The sequence below is a fragment of the Pristiophorus japonicus genome, chromosome 8 (genome assembly GCF_044704955.1).
Source record: "Pristiophorus japonicus isolate sPriJap1 chromosome 8, sPriJap1.hap1, whole genome shotgun sequence".
In the NCBI taxonomy this organism is placed as follows: domain Eukaryota; kingdom Metazoa; phylum Chordata; class Chondrichthyes; family Pristiophoridae; genus Pristiophorus; species Pristiophorus japonicus.
This window is the reverse complement of record NC_091984.1, coordinates 185156716-185181362: the sequence shown is the minus strand read 5'-3', so window position 1 is coordinate 185181362 and position 24647 is coordinate 185156716. Positions and strand designations below refer to the sequence as shown.

At 44.6% G+C, this 24647-nt stretch overlaps 1 protein-coding gene across 3 annotated transcripts in view; it reads right to left on the bottom strand.

Moving 5' to 3' along the window:
• Positions 1–24647, bottom strand: part of LOC139268874 (calcium-binding protein 1-like) — a 127980-nt gene that overhangs the window by 15323 nt on the left and 88010 nt on the right. For all 3 annotated transcript variants that reach the window (XM_070887668.1, XM_070887669.1, XM_070887670.1), the window contains 2 exons: positions 11348–11378; positions 3514–3657 (listed from right to left, as the gene is read on the bottom strand). In XM_070887668.1, coding sequence (XP_070743769.1) covers positions 3514–3657; positions 11348–11378 — 175 coding nt within the window. The remainder of the gene's footprint in view (positions 1–3513; positions 3658–11347; positions 11379–24647) is intronic.

Here is a 24647-nt window from a genome sequence, read left to right as displayed (position 1 = left end):
TCTTCACGGAAGAGGACACAAATAACGTCCCAAAAATGTTAGGGAACCAAGGGTCTAGTGAGCAAGAGGAATTAAAGGAAAAGAAAAGAGTGCTGGAGAAACTAATGAGACTGAAGGCCGATAAATCCCCAGGGCCTGATGATCTGCATCCCAGAGTACTAAAAGAGGTAGCCATGGAAATAGTAGATGCATTGGTTGTCATCTTCCAAAATTCGATAGATTATGGAACAGTTCCTGCAGATTGGAGCGTGGCAAATGTAACCCCACTATTTAAAAAAAGGAGGGCGAGAGAAAACGGGGAACTACAGACCGGTTAGCCTGACATCAGTAGTAGGGAAAATGCTGGAGTCTATTATAAAGGATGTGATAACGGCACACTTAAATAATATCAACGGGATTAAACAAAGACAACATGGATTTATGAAAGGAAACTCGTGTTTGACAAACCTACTGGAGTTTTTTAAGGATGTAACTGATAGAATAGATAAGGGAGAACCAGTGGATGTAGTGTATTTGGATTTTCAGAAGGCCTCTGATAAAGTCTCACATAAGAGGTTAGCGTACAAAATTAAAGCACATAGGATTGGGGTAATGTATTGGCATGGATTGAAAATTGGTTAACTGACAGGAAACAGAGAGCATGAATATTTGGGTCTTTTTTGGGGTGGCGGGCAGTGACTAGTGGAGTACCACAGGGATCAGTGCTTGGGGCCCCAGCTATTCACAATATATTTATAAATGATTTGGATGAGGGAACCAAATGTAATATTTCCAAGTTTGCTGACGACACAAAACTAGGTGGGATTGTGAGTTGTGAGGAGGATGCAAAGACACTGCAGGGCGATTTAGATAGGTTGAGTGAGTGGGAAAACACATGGCAGATGCAGTATAACGTGGATAAATGTGAAGTTATCCACTTTGGTAGAAAAAACATAAGGACAAAGTATTATTTAAATGGTGATGACTTGGGAAGTGTCGATGTACAGAGAGACCTGGGTGTCCTTATACACCAGTCATTAAAAGCAAACATGCAGGTGCGGTAAGCAATTAGGAAGGCAAATGGTATGTTGGCCTTCATTGCAAGAGGATTTGAGTACAGGAGCAAGGATTACAGTTATACAGGGCTTTGGTGAAACTGCACCTGGAGTATTGTGTGCCGTTTTGGTCTCCTTACCTAAGAAAGGATATACTTGCCATAGAGGGAGTGCAGCGAAGGTTCACCAGACTGATTCCTGGGATGGCAGGACTGTCGTATGAGGACAGATTGGGTCGACTAGGCCTGTATTCACTAGAGTTTAGAAGAATGAGAGGGGATCTCATTGAAACATATAAAATTCTGACTGGTTTGGATAGACTGGATGCGGGGAGGATGTTTCCCCTGGCTGAGAAGTCTAGAACAAGGGGTCACAGTCTCAGGATACGGGGTAGGAAATTTAGGACCGAGATGAGGAGAAATTTTTTCACTCAGTGGGTGATGAACCTGTGGAATTCTCTACCACAGAAGGCTGTGGAGGCCAAGTCACTGAATATATTTAAAAGGGAGATAGATTCCTAGAAATAAAAGGCAACAAGGGGTATGGGGAAAAAGCGGGAATATGGTGTTGCGATGGAGGATCAGCCATGATCATATTGAATGGCGGTGCAGTCTTGAAGGGCCGAATGGCCTACTACTGCTCCTAGTTTCCAAGTTCAACGCAGCTCTTTCATCAAGGCACGATGGGTCGTGTGGCCTCCTTCTGCGCTGTATGATTCTATTCTACGGTCTCTGCCATTTCCCTGTTCTCCATTATTAATTCCCCAGTCTCATCCTCCAGGGGACCAACATTTACTTCAGCCATCCTTTTCCTTTTTATGTACCTGTAGAAACTCTTAGTATCTATTTTTATATTCAGTGCTAGTTTACTTTCATAATCTATCTTCCCTCGCTATCATTTTTTTAAAAATTGTTCTTTGCTGGCTTTTGAACGTTTCCCAATCCTCTAGTTTGCAGCGGCCCTCCCCTTTAATGGAAGGGGAAGGGCATTGAAACGCGCTATGCGGAGAGGCTGTGTAGCGCTGCTGATCCCGTCCATGTAATACCCCGGACACCGCCCCAACAGGAAGTGGAGCGTGCGACATTGCGCTCCACTTCCTGTGAGGGACGGTAACTCGAATTTCGCGTCCGGTGCGGGACTTCCACGCCTGGCGCAGGAAGTCCCACCCTGACTCGGTTACCGCCCCCCAACAGGGCATAACCCAATTCCGGCCCCACGCGCTACAAGGTCCTGGCCGTAATGGATTGTAACCTGAGAATAGCCCCTGTAATAAGGTGCAAAATGCTGCGTTTAATCGAATGCAGCCTAACCATTATCAAACGTAGCATTTAATCATTGGCTAGAATCGATTCATCAATAACAAACTCTCCACTGAGCAGCAGACTTAACAATGAGTGAGATATCTTAACTGGCTCAACTGCTGTTCTTAAACTGAACAATGCTGTAAAAACTTGTGCGTGTCAAAGGAGAGCTGGATTTAAAATAATCTGCTAAATCGCATTTCTCGCCTGCCTTTAGAAGATCACTGATTGTAATACCTACCACTTTATTCCTTTTATGTTGTAATGTATTTTACCCCCGTTTCATTAAACTTCCCGTTGCGATCAGTGTAGATATTCCTTCCCGAGAGGGTGACCAGCTCTCCGCCCTGTGCCAGTGCTACTCCCGACCCAGCCGCTAGGAATGATCGGCAAGTGGCTGAGTCGTGATGCGATTCAACCCCCTACTGTCGTTGAGGGAGCTCTTGGAGTGGTCAGTGGGTAAATAAACTGCCCTTCGTGGAAGTGAACCAGGAAGATCTTGGGCGTCCGCATCAGTGAGTTGTGCCAAGTTAAGATGTGCCAAGTTAGGTGACCTCAGCCAAGGTCTAAGTAGGGCAAAAGACTTCCACTGAAATCATCACTCTACTGAGTGTTAAGCGGGAATCAAACTCTGCTAGTATGCTCATTTGTAGGTTGGACAAGGACAAGATTTGACTTGGCTGTGATACTCCACTAACACATGATATCTCACACAAAGAATGGGGAAGGTACCTTAGACATGCCGGCGTTAACACGAGTCGTCACCTTCATGAGCAGAAGGAAGAAAACTGGGGGAGGAAACGCTTTTGGTTTCTGTTCAGTAGCATCTCCCTATGGCAGTGATGGTACCACAGTCACTGGGCACTTATCCTGTGACATGAACCTGTCCTCCCGTTGGGTGGCCCAGTATGTTGGAGTAGCACTGCACCATGCTGCTCAATCACCTGCACGCCACATGGGAAATGCCATTAGCGCTTTGCTCCACTTTGTACCTGTTCCAAGTGGGCGCTGTGGCGCACACACACACAGCCGAGGGTTCGTCTCCATTATATCTGATTGGCCTTAAACCAAGATGAACTTGTCTCAAGTCGGAAACCTGTGGTGCTTCAGATTTCAATATTCCAAAGATAGCGTGATTGTGTAACGTGTGGTTAGGTCGCCATTGTGTCTCAACTTACAGTTCATGTTGATTTGCTGGGAGAGTTCAATCAGCTCCATCTCCGTTGGCATATAGCCCATCGTCCGCATGCAGTTGCCCAGGTCTTTACAGCCAATGAAACCATCCTTGTCCTTATCAAATTCTTTGAATGCGTCCCTTAGCTCTGCCAACAAAGAGTAATATAAAAAAAAGTTCAAAATACATGGAGCATGCCATGCGTACTCGAGTAATGAGACCAACAGCAACTTGCATTTATATAGCACCTTTAAAATGGAAGAAGTTTCCAAGGCACTTCACAGATGGTTAATCAGACAAAAATCTACACCAAGCTAAAGGATGAGCTATAGGACAGCGACTAAAAGCTTGGTCAAAGAGGTGGGTTTTAAGGAAATGGGGGTGGTGGAGAGATGGAGAGCTTTAGGGAGGGAATTCTAGAGCTTGGGGCCTAGACGGCTGAAGGCACGACCACCAATGGTGGGCGAAAGGATTGGGGGTTGCACAAGAATCTTGCAACTCCTGACATGTGGCGTCCATACTGTGATGTTATACCGTACTCCGCCCAGCTTCATCGAGGTTTTCTGCGCCCCATTAAAAATCATAGTTTTAAACTATAGAGGCACCCATAGTTTATGATCATGCTCGCTCATTCCTAGCTTAGGTTGGCCATTGTTTGGTGCCTGATTTTGGTACTTCATTTCATCGAACTTTTCAGAAAACCATTATGGCAATGCAGGTGGCGGTATAACTTCTGAAGAGGGGGTTTGTAGTGCAATTAGAATTAATCCACTCCGCACTTTAACTCACACATATGCTCCAATTGTGTTAGAACATCCCATGCATGTTTTGTAACATATGCATTCAGCCAGATGATAGAGACAGAAAGGAGTGCAGAATGAGATGTGAGTTCGGAGCACGTGACTAAGAAAGAAAGCATGATGAACAGCCTGCAGAATATATTTAACAGCTATTTCTTCAAATCCAGTGTTTTCTGTGTTGTTTATTCACTACTTTATTTCAGGATCTTTGTTGGCATTTTGCATTAAATTTGTACCAAGTGAAGCTGCCAGCGGATTAAAAGTTGCTTCCACGGGACTTAGAATGAGAGATTGAAAGCTTAGAATCATAAAGGTAGCGTGTTCGATGACAGGTGGTTCCAACATACCAATCTTCAGATGGACCAAGTTCATTTCTAAAATGCCAGGTTGTCATAGAGCTGGCTATGTGCCATATCATTGGCTACAATCCCACTCCTAGCCCTGTCCAATTTCCCTTGCTCTAATACCCATCACCAGTACGCACTCCCAGGTCAGTTATAGTACAGTAGAACCCCTATTTTCTTCCCCAAAAATGTGCCTTAATTCCAACCTCACAAAGAACACCCCTTCATGTCTTCATATTCTGCAACTGCCAGCCTTCTGGTCTCTTTCAATGAGCTTGCCAAATCTGGTGCCGAACTGGGGGATGTTTGTGTACGTGGATGGGCCTGTGCTCAGTGATGCTCTGCCTGACACTGTCCTGAAACCATTTCACACGGGACCCGAATAGGGGCCAGGTCCCAGAGGTGAAGTAGGCCTTAGAATATAATTAGACACCCAATGTGGATCGAGTGCAAAATAGTCAAATTTTCTGCTAAATTTTAAAAAACAAAGCAACAAATTGGATTCACAGCCACTCTGCTGTTTTTTTCAACTGAGCTGAAATTAGGAAGGTGGAAGCTTAAAAAATTACTTCTGGAAAGTAATGTTGGGTGAAATTAACTCTCAATATTGGATAATAAAATATTAGTTGAATTAAATATTAATTAACCTTTTTTTTTTCGAACTGAGCTTCACAGTAATGAGAAGGGAGTTTGGAGGATTTAGCTGCCAATTTGATTGTTTTAAACAGGAGAATGCAATCAGAGTGAGCTTGTGGATTCAGCTGAGAATTCCACAGGTTCACCCTCCCCCAGAAACCAGGATCAATGATGTCCTACACAAACAAACTGATTGTGGAAAACATAGCGGGATCATGAATGAACAATTGATCTTTGGTACCTTGAGAGTTCCGGGAGATGAGCATCCCAGCTGTAAGTTTAACGGCAATATTATCTCCGTGGTGAGGAGGCGATGTGGACAATGGCGGAAGGGTAAAAGGTGTAAGGCAGGATTGCAGATATATATTGACCACATCCTCCAGCAGCACAGACTGAAAACTTTTGCTATGGTCGATTTTTGTTGAGGGATCAAGTTCAGGTGCTGGGAATGCAACAGTTAACCCACTTATTTTTTTCTAACATCACTCATTGCCAGCACAACTTAAAGTGGAGTAAAACTCACATACTCTTCTCCTCGCAATGTACTTTAGCCCTAACCCCAGCCTTCCTGCACCAGTATGATCTTTTCCCTTAGTTTCCCACACCTGAAGCATCCATAATTAAAGTTACTGATTTAGTGCCCATTTGTAGGTAGACTATGGCCATTAAAGGTGTTGTAGTCCAGGGCCCGTGCTCCTGTTTGCCGTGCTGGGGTGCAGGTCTGGGTTGGATCTAGTTAGGCTGTGATGCTACCTGCAGTCAAATAGCCTGCCTCTTTCACTGTGTGTGTTTACACATGAATTTGTGCCACTTGCAGCACAGAGCTGCAGAGCCCAACAGGGTATAAAGGGAGTCAGTACCGATAGTGCAAGAGCAGAGCCCAGCGGGGTATAAAGGGAGTCAGTACCGACAGAGCTAGAGCAGCAGAGAGAGCCCAGCGGAATATAAAGGGAATCAGCACCGACAGTGTGAGAGCCGAGCCCAGCGGGGTATATAGGGAGCCAGCGCCGACAGTGAGAGCAGCAGCCCAAACAGCAGCAGCTGAAGACAACTGGTAGAAAGAACCAAAATGAAAGTGTGACCTCACAGGAAAGAAGGGAAATGATTGGTTGGTGAGTTTTTCTCTCTTTTCTGGGGCATTGGTTTGAATAAAGAGTTGGGGCTATAAACAAAACTCGAAAACTTAATTAATTAAATACATTAGGATGGCAGGGTAGGAGATGTGGCATGTGGGAGCTGGTTGACCCCATTGAGATCCACAGCGACCACATCTACAGCTCAAGGAACTTTGGCTCTGTGTTGATGAGCTGGAGTCCGAATTGCAGACACTGTGACACATCAGGGAGGGGGAGTGTTACCTGGACGCTGCGTATCAGAAGGTAGTCACACCAATTAGAGTAATTAATTCAAATTTGGTCAGGGACAGGAGGGTGTGACTACAAGCGAGGCAGGTATGGGGACCCAGGCGATAGTGTTGGAGGAGCCTCAGCCCTTGCTCTTGTCCAGCAGGTACGGGGTTCTTACTCCGTGTGTGGACGGGAGCAGGGACTGCAGGGAGGATGAGCAAACTGACCACATCACTGTGGTACAGGGGGCCATTCAAGTGGGAGGAGTATAAAGAAACATTGTAGTGGTAGGGGACAGTATCATTAGGGGGATAGATCAGGTTCTCTGCAGCCGAGAGCGTGAGTCCCGAAGGCTGTGTTACCTGCCTGGTGCCAGGGTTAAGGACATCTCCTCAGGGCTGGAGAGGAGCTTGGAATGGGAGGGGGAAGATCCAGTTGTCGTGGTCCACGTGGGTACCAACAACATAGGTAGAACAAAGAAAGAGGTTCTGCTGAGGGATTATGAGCAGCTAGAAGCCAAATTAAAAAGCAGAACCATAAAGATAATAATCTCTGGATTACTACCTGAGCCACAAACAAATTTGCATAGTGTAAATAAGATCAGAGAGTTAGACACGTGGCTCAAAGACTGGTGTGGGAGAAATGGGTTTTGGTTCGTGGGACACTGGTACCAGTACTGGGGTAAAAGGGAGCTGTTCCATTGGGACGGGCTCCACTTAGACTGTGCTAGGACTCGGCTCCTGGCCAATCAAATAACTAGGGCTGTAGAGAGGGCTTTAAACTAATTAGTGGGGGAGAAGGGTTCAGGGGAACGAAAATGTAAAAGTCAAAGAATAAGGAGAAGGCAACAGAACAGGGTAGCACTGGGGGAAATGAATACCAGAGCGTGTCAGGAAGGGACAGAGTGTATAAACATAAATGTGAATCAGAAAGTGGGGTCAAAGCAGGAAAAAAGGGTAAAAAAATTTAAAAGCTCTTTACCTGAATGCACGTAGCATTCGTAACAAAATAAATGAGTTGACAGCACAAATAGATACAAATGAGTATGATCTGATAGCCATTACAAAGACGTGATTGCAAGGTGACCTAGACTGGGAACTAAATATTCAGGGGTATTTGACAATTCGAAAGGACAGGCAGAAAGGAAAAGGAGGTGGGGTAACTGTTAATAAAGGATGAGATCAGTGCGTTAGTGAGAAACGATATTGGCTCAGAGATGTTGAATCAGTTTGGGTGAAGATAAGGAATAATAAGGGGGAAAATCGCTGGTGGGCGTAGTCTATAGGCCCCCTAACAGTAGCTACACTGTTGGACGGAGTATAAATAAAGAAATAATGGAGGCTTGTAAAAAAGGAATGGCAATAATCATGGGTGATTTTAATCTTCATATTGATTGGACAAAGTAATTGGCTAGGGTAGCCTTGAGGAGCCTGGATAGTTTCCTTGAACAGTATGTTGAGGAACCAACCAGGGGGCAGGCTATCTTAGATCTGTGTAATGAGACAGGATTAATATATGATCTCCTAGTAAAGGATCCTCTAGGAATGAGTGACCATAACATGGTTGAATTTCAAATTCAGTTGGACTGTGAGAAAATTGGATCTCAAACCAGTATCCTAAGCATAAATAAAGGAGACTATAAAGGTATGAAGGCAGAGTTGGCTAAAGTGGACTGGGAAAATATATTAAAGTATAGGACAGTTGATGAGCAGTGGCAGACATTTAAGGAGATATTTCATAACTCTCAACAAAAATATATTCCAATGAGAAGGAAAGACTAAGAGAAGGGATAACCATCTGTGGTAACTAAGGAAATAAGGGATGGTATTAAATTGATAAGAAGGGCATACAATGTGGCCAAGACTAATGGGAGGCCAGAGGATTGGAAACTTTTAAAAACCAGCAAAGAACAACTAAAAAAATAATAGAGAGGGAAGATAGATTACAAAAGTGAACTAGCACGAAATATAAAAACAGATAACAAGAGTTTCTACAGGTACATAAAATGGAAAAGATGGACTAAAGTAAATGTTGGTCCTCTGGAGGATGAGATTGGGGAATTAATAATGGGGAACAAGGAAACTGCAGAGACTTTGAACAAATATTTTATATCGATCTTCACAATAGAAAACACTAAAAACATCCCAATAGTGGATAATTAATGGGCTATAGGGAGGGAGTAACTTAATACAATCACTAAAGAAGTAGTACTCAGTAAAATAATGGGACTAAAGGCAGACAAGTCCCCTGGACCTGATGGCTTGTACTCTAGGGTCCTAAAAGCAGAGATAGTGGATGCATTGGTTGTAATCTACCAAAATTCCGTGGATTCTGAGGCAGTCCCAGCGGATTGGAAAACCGCAAATGTAAAAAAGGAGGGAGACAGAAAGCAGGAAACTATAGACTGGTTAGTATAACATCTGTCATTGGGAAAATGCTGGAGTCCATTATTAAGGAAGCAGTAGCAGGATATTTGGAAAACATAATTCAATCAAGCAGAGTCAGCATGGTTTTATGAAAGGGAAATCATGTTTGACAAATTTGCTGGAGTTCTTTGAGGATGTAGCAAGCAAGCTTGATAAAGGGGAACCAGTAGATGTGGTATATTTGGATTTCCAGAAGCCATTCGATAAGGTGCCATATAAAAGGTTACTGCACAAGGTAAAAGTTCACGGGGTTGGGGGTAATACATTAGCATGGATAGAGGATTGGCTAACTAACAGAAAACAGAGAGTTGGGATAAACGGGTCATTGTCCGGTTGGCAAACAGTAACTAGTGGGGTGCTGCAGGGATCGGTGCTGGGGCCTCAACTATTTACAATCTATATTAATGACTTGGATGAAGGGACCGAGTGTAATGTAGCCAAGTTTGCTGATGATACAAAGATGAGTGGGAAAGCAAATTGTGAGGAGGGCACAAAAAATCTGCAAAGGGATATAGACAGGCTAAGTGAGTGGGCAAAAATTTGGCAGATGGAGTACAATGTGGGAAAATGTGAGGTTATCCACTTTGGCAGATAAAATAGAAAAGCAAATTATAACTTAAATGGAGAAAAAACGTAAAGTGCTGCAGTACTGAGGGACCTGGGGGTCCTTGTGCATGAAACACAAAAAGTTAGTATGCAGGTACAGCAAGTAATCAGGACGGCAAATGGAATGTTGGCCTTTATTGCAAGGGGAATAGAGTATAAAAGCAGAGATGTCCTGCTACAACTTTACATGGGTATTGCTGAGGCCACACCTGGAGTACTGTGTACAGTTTTGGTCTCTGTATTTAAGGATATATTTGCATTGGAGGCTGTTCAAAGAAGGTTCTCGAGGTTGATTCCAGAGATGAGGGGGTTGACTTATGAAGATAGGTTGAGTAGGTTGGGCCTATACTCATTGAAGTTCAGAAGAATGAGAGGTGATCTTATCGAAACATATAAGATAATGAGGGGGCTCGACAAGGTGGATGCAGAGAGGATATTTCCACTCCTAGGGGAAACTAAAACTAGGGGGCATAGTCTCAGAATAAGGGGCTGCCCATTTAAAACTGCGATGAGGAGGAATTTCTTCTCTGAGGGTTGTAAATCTGTGGAATTCTCTGCCCCGGAGAGCTGTGGAGGCTGGGTCATTGAATATATTTAAGGTGGAGATGGACAGAATTTTGAACGATAAGGGAGTAAAGGGTTATGGGGAGCGGGCAGGGAAGTGGAGCTGAGTCCATGATCAGATCAGCCATGATCTTATTAAATGGCGGAGCAGGCTCTAGGAGCCTAATGGCCTACTCCTGCTCCTATTTCTTATGTTCTTATATTGACCAGTGACAGTGGAGCTGTGCATTAGCTTGATTCAGTGTCTTCAGGAAAACAAACAAATATTCTTAACCCTCTTAAAATAAAGCTAAGTATAAGAGAGACTAGAGAAGCTGGGAATGTCCTTCTTAGAATAGAGGAGTTAAGGGGAGATTTAATAGAGGTGTGTAAAATTATGAGGAGTTTTGATAGAGCAAACACGGAGACACTGTTTCCACAGGCGAGTGAGTCGGTAACCAGAGGACACAAATTTAAGGTAATTAACAAAAGAACCAGAGGGAAAATGAGAATGTTTTTACGCAGTGAGTTGGTATGATCTGGGATACACTGCCCGAGAGGGTGTTGGAAGCAGATTCAACAGTAACATTCAAAACAGAAATGGATAAATACTTGAAAAGGAAAACTTTTTAGGGCTATAGGGGAAGAGCAGGGAAGTGGGACTAATTGGATAGCTCTTTTTCAAAGAGCTGGCACAATGGGCTGACTGGCCTCCTTCTGTACTGTAAGATTCTATGATATTGATTAATGTATTAAATGCTTCTTCCTAAAGTAATATTGACATATTGAGACAGCTAACCGAACGATGAGTTCCAATGGCTAAGAATGACTCAAGCCATTTGGGGTTTGCTGAACAAATTTCTACTTCAAAAACTCTTGTACACCATTTTGTTGTATCCAAACACGTCGATTAGGGAAAAAAAATTTAAATATTGCAACTGGGCAATAAATATAAACATCTTGTGATATAACACTTATTAAAAAAAGTTCTGCAAAGTGAGTCCACCAAATACATCAGTGGAGAATTTTCAAACAATTTCATTGTGTTGAGTTTTTAACTAAATATTTAGTCAGGCTTTCCTTGTAAAGGGTCCTTATACATGACAGAAAGGATTGAAAATGGAGATAGTCATTTACCTTCAATTTCTTCTGCTCCCAGTTCTCTGTCCTAGTGACAAAACAGTTTGGCATTAGAATGTTGCCTGTGAACTTTGCACTCATGTTAAGCATTCACAATTCAAATACAACTGTGCCAAAGAGGATGTTATTACTTTTTGGTTCAAATTTCAAATAGCATTCAGTTATCTTCAACATGGAGAGCAATAATGTCGCTGATTCATTCCCGTTAGTGTTGCTTCTTTTAATTAAGATAATAACACTGGTACTAAGGAGACACTGGGTTGCCCCAGTATCAATAAACCAAAAACTCTAACAAGTGCCCCCTTTATGGAATGGTGCAACTAATAGAAACCCAAATAATAAAAAAACAAAGGAAACTTATCAAATTAAATAACATTATTGACACTATGCACTCCAGTCCCTGCGGCGCCCCCTGGTCATGGTAGAGTCTTAATGTTGCCTCCTCGTTGAATCAGCTCTCATTAAAACATTTGCTTCCATACAACATGCACAGAATCAAAGGAAGTCAAACCGCGATCCAACGCTGCCAGCAGGGAGCAGCACTCGCAGGGCGCACATCCTGGAAAACTGCGTATGCGCAGCCGTTGGTTTCGAGGGATGCGCTTCCTACGAGTACTTCCCGGGAGCGCTGGATGGTGGGATTCGCTACAAACGAAACAAACAGGACACCATGCCCAACCACAAAGACAGGAAGTAATGAAAGGTGGAGGCTGTGAAACTTTCAACTACCAAATACCAACTGAAGTACGGGTGCAGAATTAAGAATGCAGTTAGCAGAATACAACTTGCAAGATAGAAAGAGAAAATGCTGGAAACACTCAGCACGTTTCAGGTCAGTCAACTCTGTTTCTCTCTCCACAGATGCTGCCTGACCTGCTGAGTATTTCCAGCATTTTCTGTTTAAATTTCAGATTTTCAGCGTCTGCGGGTATTTTGCCTTTACATCTTAAAATATATATTCTTATTTGTGGACAGGGACATGTGTAAGATTTTTGTGAATGGGAGCTGACCAGACGTTTAAGTGATACTTTACGCAAGTCGGGGTGGCCAAAACTGTGCATTAGATCTAAACACTGACTGTGGGTGCGAGGGTGTCATGTATGTACTTTTGGGATCACTAGCCACTGGATGGCGTCACTGTTGGAGGCCATTGGAATGCATGCACGGGTGTGCAGCCCAAGTAGAAAAGGCCAGCCATTTTGTATATTAGTCACTTTGGGCCTTAATAAAGCAGAGCCAAGGTCATACCTCTTGGAGTTAAACAGTACTCAGTCTAACAGTTGTTGCATACACAACATTTGGCGATAAGGCAACAAGAACCTTTGCATTCAAAAATGAGCACAATTGGATTGTTGGAGCGATTTGTAGAGGAGAAGATTGGGCAGACTTTGTGAGCCGTTTGAGCCAGTTCTTCGTGGCCAACAAAATGGAGGAGGTCGGCGACGCAGATCGGTGCCGGGTGGTGTTCCTCATGGTTTGCGGTCCAAAAATTTATGGTCTGATAAAGAATCTACTCCTGCCTGTGAGTTCAACAGAGAAGACGTATGAAGAATTGTGTTCAATGATACAGGACCACCTTAAGCTAGACGAAGGCATCACCATCTCAAGATACAGATTTTACACGCGCGTTTGCTCAGACGGCCAGAATGCGGCGGAATTCGTTGGGGACCCGAGACATCTAGTGGGACATAGAAACATAGAAAATAGGTGCAGGAGTAGGCCATTCGGCCCTTCGAGCCTGTACCATCATTCAATTTGATCGTGGCTGATCATGCAACTTCAGTACCCCATTCCTGCTTTCTCTCCATGCCCTTTGATCCCTTTAACCATAAGGGCCACATCCAACTCCCTTTTGAATATATCTAACGAACTGGCCTCAACAACTTTCTGTGGTAGAGAATTCCACAGGTTCACCACTCTCTGGGTGAAGAGGTTTCTCCTCATCTCGGTCCTAAATGGCTTACCCCTTATCCTTAGACTGTGACCCCTGGTTCTGCACTTCCCCAACAACGGGAACATTCTTCCTGCCTCTAACCCATCCAATCCTGTCAGAATTTTATATGTTTCTATGAGATCCCCTCTTATTCTTCTAAATTCCAGTGAATATAAGCCTAGTCGATCCAGTCTTTACTTTCTTCATATGTCAGTTCTGCCATCCTGGGAATCAGTCTGGTGAACCTTCGTTGCACTCCCTCAATAGCAAGAATGTCCTTCCTCAGATTAGGGGACCAAAACTGCACACAATATTCAAGGTGTGGCCTCATCAAGGCCCTGTACAACTGCAGTTAGACCTCCCTGCTCCTATACTCAAATCCTCTCGCTATGAAGGCCAACATGCCATTTGCCTTCTTCACTGCTTGCTGTACCTGCATGCCAATTTTCAATGACTGATGTACCATGACACCCAGGTCTCATTGCACCTCCCCTTTTCCTAATCTGTCACCATTCAGATAATATTCTGCCTTCCTGTTTTTGCCACCAAAGTGGATAACCTCACATTTATCTACATTATACTGCATCTGCCATGCATTTGCCCACTCAACTAACTGTGTAAGTTCGGGGCTGAGTTGGCAGACATGCTGCGGGACTTCTTTGTAATCGGCATCAACCACGAGGTGATCCTGCATAAACTACTGGCGGTGGAGATGTTGGACTTGAACAGGGCCATCATGATCGCTCAGTCATGCATGACGATGGAAAGAAGTCTAAAGCAGATATCAGTGAAACATCGAAACTCGGCAAGTATTGTAAATATGATTGATTCGGTGTTCGGCAGAGTGGCACATGGCAGGGCCTACCCGACTACGTATGCGAAACCTGTGGCTGCCCAAAGTCCGCCAGCGGAAATGCATCCGATTTCTCCGTGTTGGCATTTGGGGGAAATCACTGGCACCAGCAGTGGAGAATGATGGTCAGACTAGCGCGGATCCGATATACAATCCGAGATACCAGAGGAGGAAGTGTATGGACTGTACTCGTTCCTAACTAAGAGCAAACCGATAATGATCAACGTGAAATTTAATGGGGTGCTGGTATCGATGGAACTGGACACGGGGGCGAGTCAATCGATAATGAGCCAGAGGGCATTCGACAAGCTGTGGGATACTAAGGCTGTGAGGCCCAGGCTGAGTCCAGTCAATGCCAAGTTGCGCACGTATACCAAACAAATCATAACGGTGATTGGCAGTGCCACAATTGAAGTGTCGTATGATGGTGCAGTTCACGAGTTACCGCTATGGATTGTCCCAGGCAATAGCCCAACGCTGCCGGTAGGAACTGGTTTGAAAAAAAATCAGATGCAATTGGAACGACGTCAAGGCATTGTCGGAGGAGGAAGATACATGTGCCCAAGTACTGAGCAAGTTCTCCTCGCTGTTCGAACTTCACGGGAGCCAAGGTGCAGATCCACGTGGACTCAGATGCAAGATCTGACCATCATAAAGCTTGGGCAGTTCCGTATATGAAGAGGGAGAAGGTCGAAATCGAACTGGAAAGACTCCAGCGTGAAGGGATCATATCACCGGTTGAATTTAATGATTGGGCCAGCCCCATTGTTCCTGTGCTGAAAAGTGATGGCACAGTCAGAATCTGTGGAGTCTACAAGGCTACGATCAACAGGGTTTCGAAACAGGATCAGTACCCGTTACCGAAGGCTGTTGACTTGTTTGCAACACTAGCAGGGGGGAAGTCGTTCACCAAACTGGACTTGACGTCGGCCTACATGACACAGGAGCTGGTTGAGACGTCGAAGAGACTTATGTACATTAACACGCATAAAGGACTGTTTATTTATCACAGGTGCCCTTTTGGAATTCTCTCGGCTGCAGCAATATTCCAGAGGAACATGGAGAGTCGACTGAAGTCCATTCCCAGAACCGTTGTGTTCCAAGATGACAACCTGATCACAGGTCGTGACTCCAAGGAACATCTGAACAACCTGAAAGAAGTTCTGCATCGTCTGGACAAAGTGGGACTCAGACTGAAATGCTCGAAGTGCGTCTTCATGGCACCAGAGGCCAAATTCCTGGGGAGGAAAATTGCTGCTGACATCAGGCCCATGGACGCGAAAACCAAGGCCATCAAGAATGCACTCAAGCCGCAGAATGTGACGGAGCTGTGTTCGTTCCTGGGTCTACTCAACTACTTCGGTAACTTCCTAGCTAAATTGAGCACCTTATTAGAACCACTGCACATGCTGCTAAGAAAAGGCGACAACTGGGTGTGGGGTGCGTCTCAAGACAGAGCTTTTGACAAAGCCACTAATCTGCTTTGCTCTAACAAGCTGCTGGTACATTATGACCCATGTAAACGTTTAGTATTGGCCTGTGATGTTTTGTCATATGGAATTGGTTGCGTACTCCAACAAGCTAATGAGTCGGGTAAACTTCAACCAGTCGCGTATGCTTCAAAAAGTTTGTCCAAAGCGGAAAGAGCCTACAGCATGGTAGAGAAAGCAGCACTAGCCTGTGTGTATGGGATAAAAAAGATGCATCAGTACCCGTTTGGTCTTCGGTTTGAACAGGAGACAAATCACAAGCCGTTCATTTCACTGTTCTCTGAAAACAAAGGTATCAATACCTATGCTTCATCCCGCATCCAGAGGTGGGCGCTGACATTATCCACTTATGATTATGTCATTCACCATAGACCTGGCACCGGGAATTGTGCTGATGCTTTGAGCCGTCTGCCACAACCGCTGGACCTATTGTAAGTTATGGATGCTTTTCAGAGTGAAGGAACCCCTGTCACGGCTCAACAAGTTAAGACCGGGACCAGCCAGGACCCGATTTTATCGGTGGTGAAGAGTTGCATCCTCAAAGGTGATTGGTCTGCCATACCCAAGCAAATGTGCGAGGCGACCAAACCTTACATTTGTCGCAAAGACGAACTGTCTATTCAGTTGGATTGTATACTGTGGGGCAATCGTGTTGTTATGCCCAACAAAGGAAGAGAGAAATTTGTACATGAGCTACATAGCACACATCCCGGCATTGTAATGATGAAAGCCATCGCCAGGTCTCATGTATGGTGGCCTGGAATTGACTCTAATCTGGAATCATGTGTGCATCAGTGCAACACTTGCATGCAGCTCAGCAAAGCACCAGCAGAATCGCCGCTGAGTTTGTGGTCGTGGCCATCCAAACCATGATCCAGGATCCACATTGACTTTGCAGGTCCCTTCCCGGGGAAGATGTTTTTAGTTGTGGTGGATGCATATTCGAAGTGGATCGTGTGTATAATCATGTCATCCAGCACATCCACAGCTACCATTGAGAATCTCACTGTCATGTTCGCGACACAAGGTCTGCCTGACATCGTCGTTAGCGACAACCAGTCAGGAGTTTTAAGAGTTCATGAAACTGAAAGGTATCAAACATGTAAGGTCAGCACCATTCAAACCTGCATCCAATGGGCAAGCAGAATGTGCTGTCCAAATCATAAAGCAGAGTATGAAGCGACTAACCCAAGGGCCACTGCAGACCCGTCCGTCATGCATACTGCTTAGTTACAGGACAAGACCACACACGCTTACCGGGGTCTCGCCTGCTGAACTAATGATGAAGAGAGGTCTTAAGACCAAGCTATTTCTTGTACACCCGGACTTGAATAATCATGTTGAATATAGAAGACAAGGTCAGCAAGGGTATCACGATCGCGCAGCTGTGTCAGTAAATATTTCAGTAAATGATCCTGTATGTATTCTGAATTATGGTCAGGGTCCCAAGTGGATTGCTGGTACTGTCATGGCCAAGGAGGGCAACAGAGTATTTATTGTCAAGCTCAAAAATGGGCAAACATGCAGGAAACATATGGATCAGACAAAGCTAAAGCACACAGACGAACCGGAACAGTCGGAGGAAGAGACAATCGATGACCAACTAACCTACCCCCAGTCATCAGAGGACTCAGTGGTCATCAATCACTGACATAATCAATGAAAATGGACTTTCAATCCCTGACATGGCTATTGCCACTCCCACCAGGTCAACCACCCAGCCACGAGTCACAACAGACTCTGAACACTCACCCAAGGCTGGAGTTGAACTGAGCTGGTCAACCCGGGAGCATAAAACACCGGTGTGTTAACATTTCAGAGGGGGGTATTGTCATGTATGTACTTTTGGAATCACTAGCCACTAGATGGCGTCACTGTTGGAGGCCATTGGGTTGCAAGCATGTATGTGCAGCCCAAGTTGAAAAGGCCAGCCATTTTGCATATTAGTCACTTTGGGCCTTAATAAAGCAGAACCAAGATCATACCTCTTGGAGTTAAACAGTACTCAGTCTAACAGTTATTGCATACACAACAGAGGGAATGTGATAAAAGTGCAGTTCTGCTATACAAAGTGCAAGAGCCATGCACGTTTGAGTGCACAGCAGCTCGATAGACCAGTTTGTGGTCTATTTTTGCTTTGTGCCCCGACAGCCATTGCTCACTTAAAAATGACATGCAGAACTGCCATGTTGGCATGGTGATGCTCACATTAAAAAAAACTTCCATTTATATAGTGCCTTTCACAACCTCAGGATGTCCCAAAGCGCATTACAGCCAATTAAGTACTTTTGAAGTGTAATCACTGTTGTGATGTAGGAAACATGCAGACAATATGCACGCAGCAAGCTCCCACAAACAGCAATGAGAAAATGTCTAGATGATCAGTTTTAGAATTTTTAAAAATTCATTCATGGGATGTGGGCATTGCTGGCAAGGTCAACATTTATTGCCCATCCCTAATTGACGTTGAGAAGGTGGTGGTGAGCTGCCTTCTTGAACTGCTGCAGTCCCTATGCTGGAGGTACTCTCAGTGCTGTTAGGTAGGTAGTTCCCGGATTTTGACCCAATGATGATGAAGGAGCGGCGATATATTTCCAAGTGAGGATGGTGTGAGACAGAGGGGAACTTGGAGGTGGTGGTGTGCCCATGCGCCTGCTGCCCTTGCCCTTCTAGGTGGTAGAGGTTGCCGGTTTTGGAGGTGCTGTCCAAGTAATGTTGGTTGAGGGATAAATATTGGTGAAGACACCAGAGAAAACTCCTCTGCTCTTCTTCGAAATAGTGCCACTGGATCTTCTGCATCCATCTGAGAGGCAGACAGGTCCTGGCACGACGGTTCATCCACCTCCCTCAGTACTACCCTGGCTTGAAGATGCACCTGCATGGCACACTGACATCAGGGCTGTAATGTTGCTGAATAAATAGCTACTGACAAAAACACAAAGGCTTATTTTACTGTGCGACTTTCCTGTACTCTTCGAGGAAACAACTTAAGAGTGAAGTAAAATTTCCTGAGCTCAGTGTTGAGCGCAGGCTCTAGTGCAGGCAGGTGAAAACCCAGCGACTGGAGGCTTCCTCCTGCCATAACATGCTCAGGAGTTAGACCGCCAATCTGCCTCTCGAGTTACACTATTACTTTTATACCAATGCTAGCGTAGTATAAATGGTTGTCTGCAGGTATATTCCTGAGTTGGTCTGTATTGGCAAAATGTGGCCTGGGGAACAGGAGCGAGTTACACCCTGAAATAGTAAATGCTTCAATATTTAAACCTTTGATGAATGTTTTCTTAAAACCTGACGGAAACACTGTGTTGACTGAAATCACAAGTTTGAAGAGACGGTCAGTGACACAAAAACAAATGAAACCTGCACTCTTGAGGACTATTCATAAAGATCTATTGACCAGCACCAAGGACTGTACTTTCACACCCAGCTCATTCATAAAGATCTAGTGACAACCACCAACTGCTGTACATTCACACCCAGCTCATCCATAAAGATCTAGTGACAACCACCAACTGCTGTACATTCACACCCAGCTCATCCATAAAGATCTAGTGACAACCACCAACTACTGTACATTCACACCCAGCTCATTCATAAAGATCTAGTGACAACCATTAAGACTGAGTGTCACATTGGAGTGACTTGGAGATAACTTGCCTGAAAATTCAACCCTCAGACCCCTCCCCCATCCTGGGCTTGATCAAAAACAGGGTCTTTGTGGCTTTTGAGAGACATGACAACATGTGAGTGGAGTCAGCAACAGAGGTCCTTAGCGGGCATATCTTGGCATTGACAGAGAGATGTACCCACCTCCCCTGATCTTATACCGGCTCAACTACTTCCTGTGGGGAAACGCTATTAATAGGTCCATTTTGAGATTAATTGGAGGCCGATTGCAATTGCTTTGGGAAGTTTCTCTCTCGATTGATAGCTGCTTGTAAATATCCGAGGAGAAGCCAGGTTAACAAGGTCAGAAGAAACCATCAAGAAATAACTGGCTTTCTTCCTCTTTTTTTTGAAGAGAGACTTTTTGATAATTGGGAGATTCCTTCCCTAATCAGTTCGGATTTGCTGCTGTTTTATGGATACGACATGACAACACATCAGGTGCAAGAGTAACATCCACGGAAGACGTGCGACTATAAATGAGTTGTGCAGTGGTCAGGCACACCAGTGCATTCATACTGGACAGTGGCCATTAAACTGTTCAATGTGTAGAAAGGGAGTCACCTGGCCATATCTAATCTGCTGACACACCAGCATGTTACTGCTGACCACAGATTATCTAGCACCTCTGACTGCGGGAAGGGCTTGAAACACTCAGGAACTGATTTTCCATCTGCACATTTTCCCCCGCGACAACCATTTGGGGTGAAGAAGCTGAGTTTATATACCGCCTTTCATAATCTCAGAATGTTCCAATGAAGAACTATTGAAGTCTAGTCACTGCTGTAATGTAGGCAACACGGCAGCCAGTATGCACAGATCAAACTTCCACCAACATCAATGTGATAATGACCAGATAAACTGTTTTTTAAGTGACGTTGATCGAGGGGTAAATATTGGCCAGGACACCAGAGATTAATTCCCTGCTCTTCTTCGAAATAGTGAAGTAGGCCGATCCACCGTGGACTCACGCCAACTCGTTGGCTAGCATTACCAAGCAGAAGGAATTGTACCCACATATTCCTCAAACTGTTTTTGAGCTGAAGTGAAGTATTACTGTTTCTGGAAGTATTTTTCCCACATACACCATTTCCACTTACAGGGGTTTGATTTCCCACAAAAGCAGACTGGTTAATGCCTCTGTGCAAAATGTCCTCGTTTAACACCATTAAGTAACCGGTTTATTTTAAAAGGGATTTTACATAAATGTGTTAACCAGTCTGCTGCCAGAGGAAATGAAAGCCCAGTGTCTTATCACCAATGTTTATACTTTAGACATCAGGTAAAAGGCTACAGCTTGTCTAAGCCTTGAACTCAACAACAACAGAATTAAGTCGTTTCTAACTCAATTTAAATCCAATAACAACTATGGTGGCAGAGATGCAAGGAGGACAAGGCTAACACCAGCATGGAAGGATCCCTCTCTGTGCAGTGTCTGGTAGTGTAGTGGTTATGTTACTGGACTAGCAATCTAGAAGGCTGGATCTCCATGAGATCAAATCCACCCACAGCAGTATTTGACCATACTTATTTAAAAAAATCTGTTTTTCAATAGTTTATAAATTGTGGAAGTTTGATTCCTAGAATCTTGCTGTATTTTTGCTTCTGGATATAATTCAATCTGTAAATAAATCTGACTACATAGTTTAACCTGTACACAATGCTCAGATGGCATATTACTTCCACCTTCTGTGCCGAGGGACAATGTGGTTGGCTTCTCACCTATTATTCAGGGAGCAATTTACTATGATTAGAGTTAGCCATTAAACTTGGAGCTGCTAATCCATACACAGTAGATAAAGATGAAGGTTTGAGTTCATTATGAGCTCTGACTTGTAATGGAAGCTGTCGTCTAGCTGTGAATACAAGTGTTGGGGGAAAGCCTGAACTGTAACAGCAGGTTTGTGCCTACTAGACCGCTCTGGTCTCAACTGTGCTGGTTTGGGGAGGAGCGGAGTGGAGGTCAGGTACTTGCACATAGGGAGGAGAAGAAATGGAACGGATTAGCGCACCAGACTGTTCTCACAAACCTCTCAAGAGCTGCCTACAGAATGGCATTGGCAATGGCCGGCAGTCTGCCCGTTGTGCCCACTGGGATTATCCATGGGGCAGAGAGACAACAGGAGAAGGGAGAGAAAACAATACAAATTCTGTACGGGAAGAAAGCAGAGATAAGTCAGTGCATATTGGCATTTACACCTCACGCATATTGGCACAAGGAGTTTGAAAGGGCGAATCCAGCAGGGTTTACCTCAGCAAGTTAATGCAAATCCTTGCAAGATCATTCTGGCACAGCTGTGTCTGGATAATCTTGAACCACATCTGACCCGAGTGCTCAATAAATATCAAACTTGCACAACGCCAGGAAGTCACAAGCGTTTCACAGATATTGTAGTCACTGTTGTAATGTAGGGAAATGTGGCAGCCAATTTGCAGACAGCAAGCTCCCACAATCAGCAATGAGATAAATGACCAGATAATCGGTTTTAGTGATGTTGGTTGAGGGATTAAATATTGGTCAGGACACCGGGGATAACTTCCCTGTACGTCTTCAAAATAGTACCGTGGGATCCTTTACGTCCACCTGAGACAGGCAGATGGGTCTTCGGTTTAACATCTCATCCGAAAGACGTCACATCTGACAGTGCAGCGCTCCCTCAGTACTGCACTGGAGTGTCAGCCTAGATTATAGGCTCAGGTCTCTGGTGTGGCGTTTGAGCCCATGACCTTCTGATTCAGAGGCAAGAGTGCTGCCACTGAGCCAAGGCTGACAACTTAAATGGCGACAATGAGGGACAAACATGTCAGTCGCCAGCACAGTTCTCTGTCATTCTGAAAAACACCGTGCAGAATGCTGAAAGCAAATTGTGATAACTGCAAACAAATCAATAGATGAGAATTACAAAGATTGCAGCCCTGGATTCTACAGCCCTTCCTCCTGCCTTTATAACTGCCACCATTGGTGTCACAGATCACCGAGATAATGTTGTTGCCTGACTGTAATTTAGTACAGCCTTCACAAAGTGCACTCTATATCATTGCGCCCACATGTTTGTTTTGGCCAGGGACTGACAGTTATGTTGTGTTTAGATGAATTGCTTACTCAGACGGACAATAATAAATAGAGAATACTATAATTGATACCCAGGAGAGATTAGAAGGGAATAAATTAGATAGAGGAGTTAAGATGACTTCATAAACATAGAGAGCAGTTTGTACCTATCGTATGAATCACCAGACAACATATCAGCCTTGAATTTACTGCATCTTTTAAAAAATATTTAACATGGACTTCACGGTGTTGTTCCTCAGTTTTCACTCCCTTTCCCCTTAAGGTGGTAAATCATGCTGAGATATAATTACTTGGGTACTGGGAACCCTCCAGTACCTCACTCCAATGACCATTCTTTATTTGTGAGCACAGAAAGTAAGTATGCAAATTTAGAATCGGTAGAGCCCATTGGTTGGGTACTACAAGTGCTGTTTGCGTGCCAAAATGGCGTCCAATGCACGTGTGTACAGATGTGGCAGAAATCATAACAGATGCCATATTGGTGAGAGCATTAGCGTGCGCTCAGTGAGCATCTGTCAGAGGTGTGCAGAATAGACAGATCATGACGCCAATCAGCATTTGACAGCAATGTTGTCATTTTGGTGCTAACGCCCTCTCTTACCTCGCACAGCTGAACATGCGTTAAGCATCAGGAAGGACCCCACAAGCTATACTTAAAGGGATCATCAACCACTTACAGGTTAGTTGCGGATTGATTTCTACTGGCTATTGCTACGATTCTTCAAGTGTTTGGTGCTTTCTAGAGTTGCAAAGGGCTACAGGGTGTGTGTGGCAGGTGCTGAAGACTTTTCCTGGCTTCAAGGCTTCTGCACAAACCACATGGGTGCACTAGTAGGCAATCCCCTTGGAATACAGTGTGACTTTGAGAATGAACAGAGGCGCTCTATTCAAAGAGAACTGACTACATTTCATTCTCTCTTGCCAGAGAACAGCAGGTATTGCGAGCACATCGCTTTGAGGGCGCCGCATGTTAATTCTGCCTTATACAGGAACCTAAAGGGATTCCACTCCCTCAACTTCTAGCTGGTGTGCGACCAGAGGCAACGGATCATGCAGATCAATGTCCATTATCCTGGCAGCATGCGTGATACCTTCATTCTGCGGCAATCTGCTGTGCCATCTGCATTTGACCACCATGGTAAATCAATGGGTGGCTACTGGTCTATCTGCTGATGACATGGCTCATGACTCCAGTGCGCAACCCACGCACACATGGGGCAACATGCATACAATGAAAGCCGTGCTACCACATGGAATGTGATGGAGCAGACCACTGGCATGCTGAAACAACTCTTCTGCTGCCTGGACCACTCTGGAGGAGCCCTGCAGAACTCGCCTGAGCGGGTGTCCAGATTCGTGGTTGTCGACTGCATGCTGCATAACCTTGTCATCATGAGGACACAGCACTTGATGCCAGCTATATGCTGAGCAACTGAGGAGGAGGAAAAAGAGGAGGAAGAGGAAAAAGAGAAAGGGAGGAGGCAACCTCGACAGCCCCTTTCTGGCCGGACTGTATGTGAGGAACCCATCCGACACTAGTAAATGTAACCACAATTCCCCATTCACCAACAGTCTCACACCTTACCTTCCCTCTTTCACTGACCATCAGTGTCCATTTGGCCACAATGCAAAAATAAAAGCCATCACAAAATAAACATGAGTTAGCATCTTTGAAAGCAGATACATCACCAGGCCCAGATGAAATGTATCCCAGGCTATTAAGAAGCAAGGGAGGAAATAGCAGAGGCTCAGACCATCATTTTCCAATCCTGTCTGGCTACAGGTGTGGTGCCGGATAACTGGAGGACTGCTAACGTACTGTTGTTTAAAAAGGGAGAAGGGGATTGACCAAGTAATTACAGGCCAGTCAGCCCAATCTCAATGGTGGGCAAATTGGGAAAAAATTCTGAGGGACAGTATTAATCGTCATTTAGAAAGGCACAGATCAATCAAGGACAGTCTGCTTGGAATTGTTAAAGGAAGATCATGTCTGACTAACTTGATTGAAATTCTTGAGGAGATAACAAGGAGGGTTTGATGAGTGTAGCGCATTTGATGTAGTCTACATGGATTTTAGCAAGGCCTTTGATAAGGTCCCACATGGGGCAGACTGGTCAGAAAAGTAAAAGCCCATGGGATCCAAGGCAAAGTGGCAAGTTGGATCCAAAATTGGCTCAGTGGCAGGAAGCAAAGGGTAATGGTCAATTGGTGTCTTTGTGACTGGAAGGCTGTTTCCAGTGGGGTTCTGCAAGTACTAGGCCCCTTGTTTTTTGTGGTAT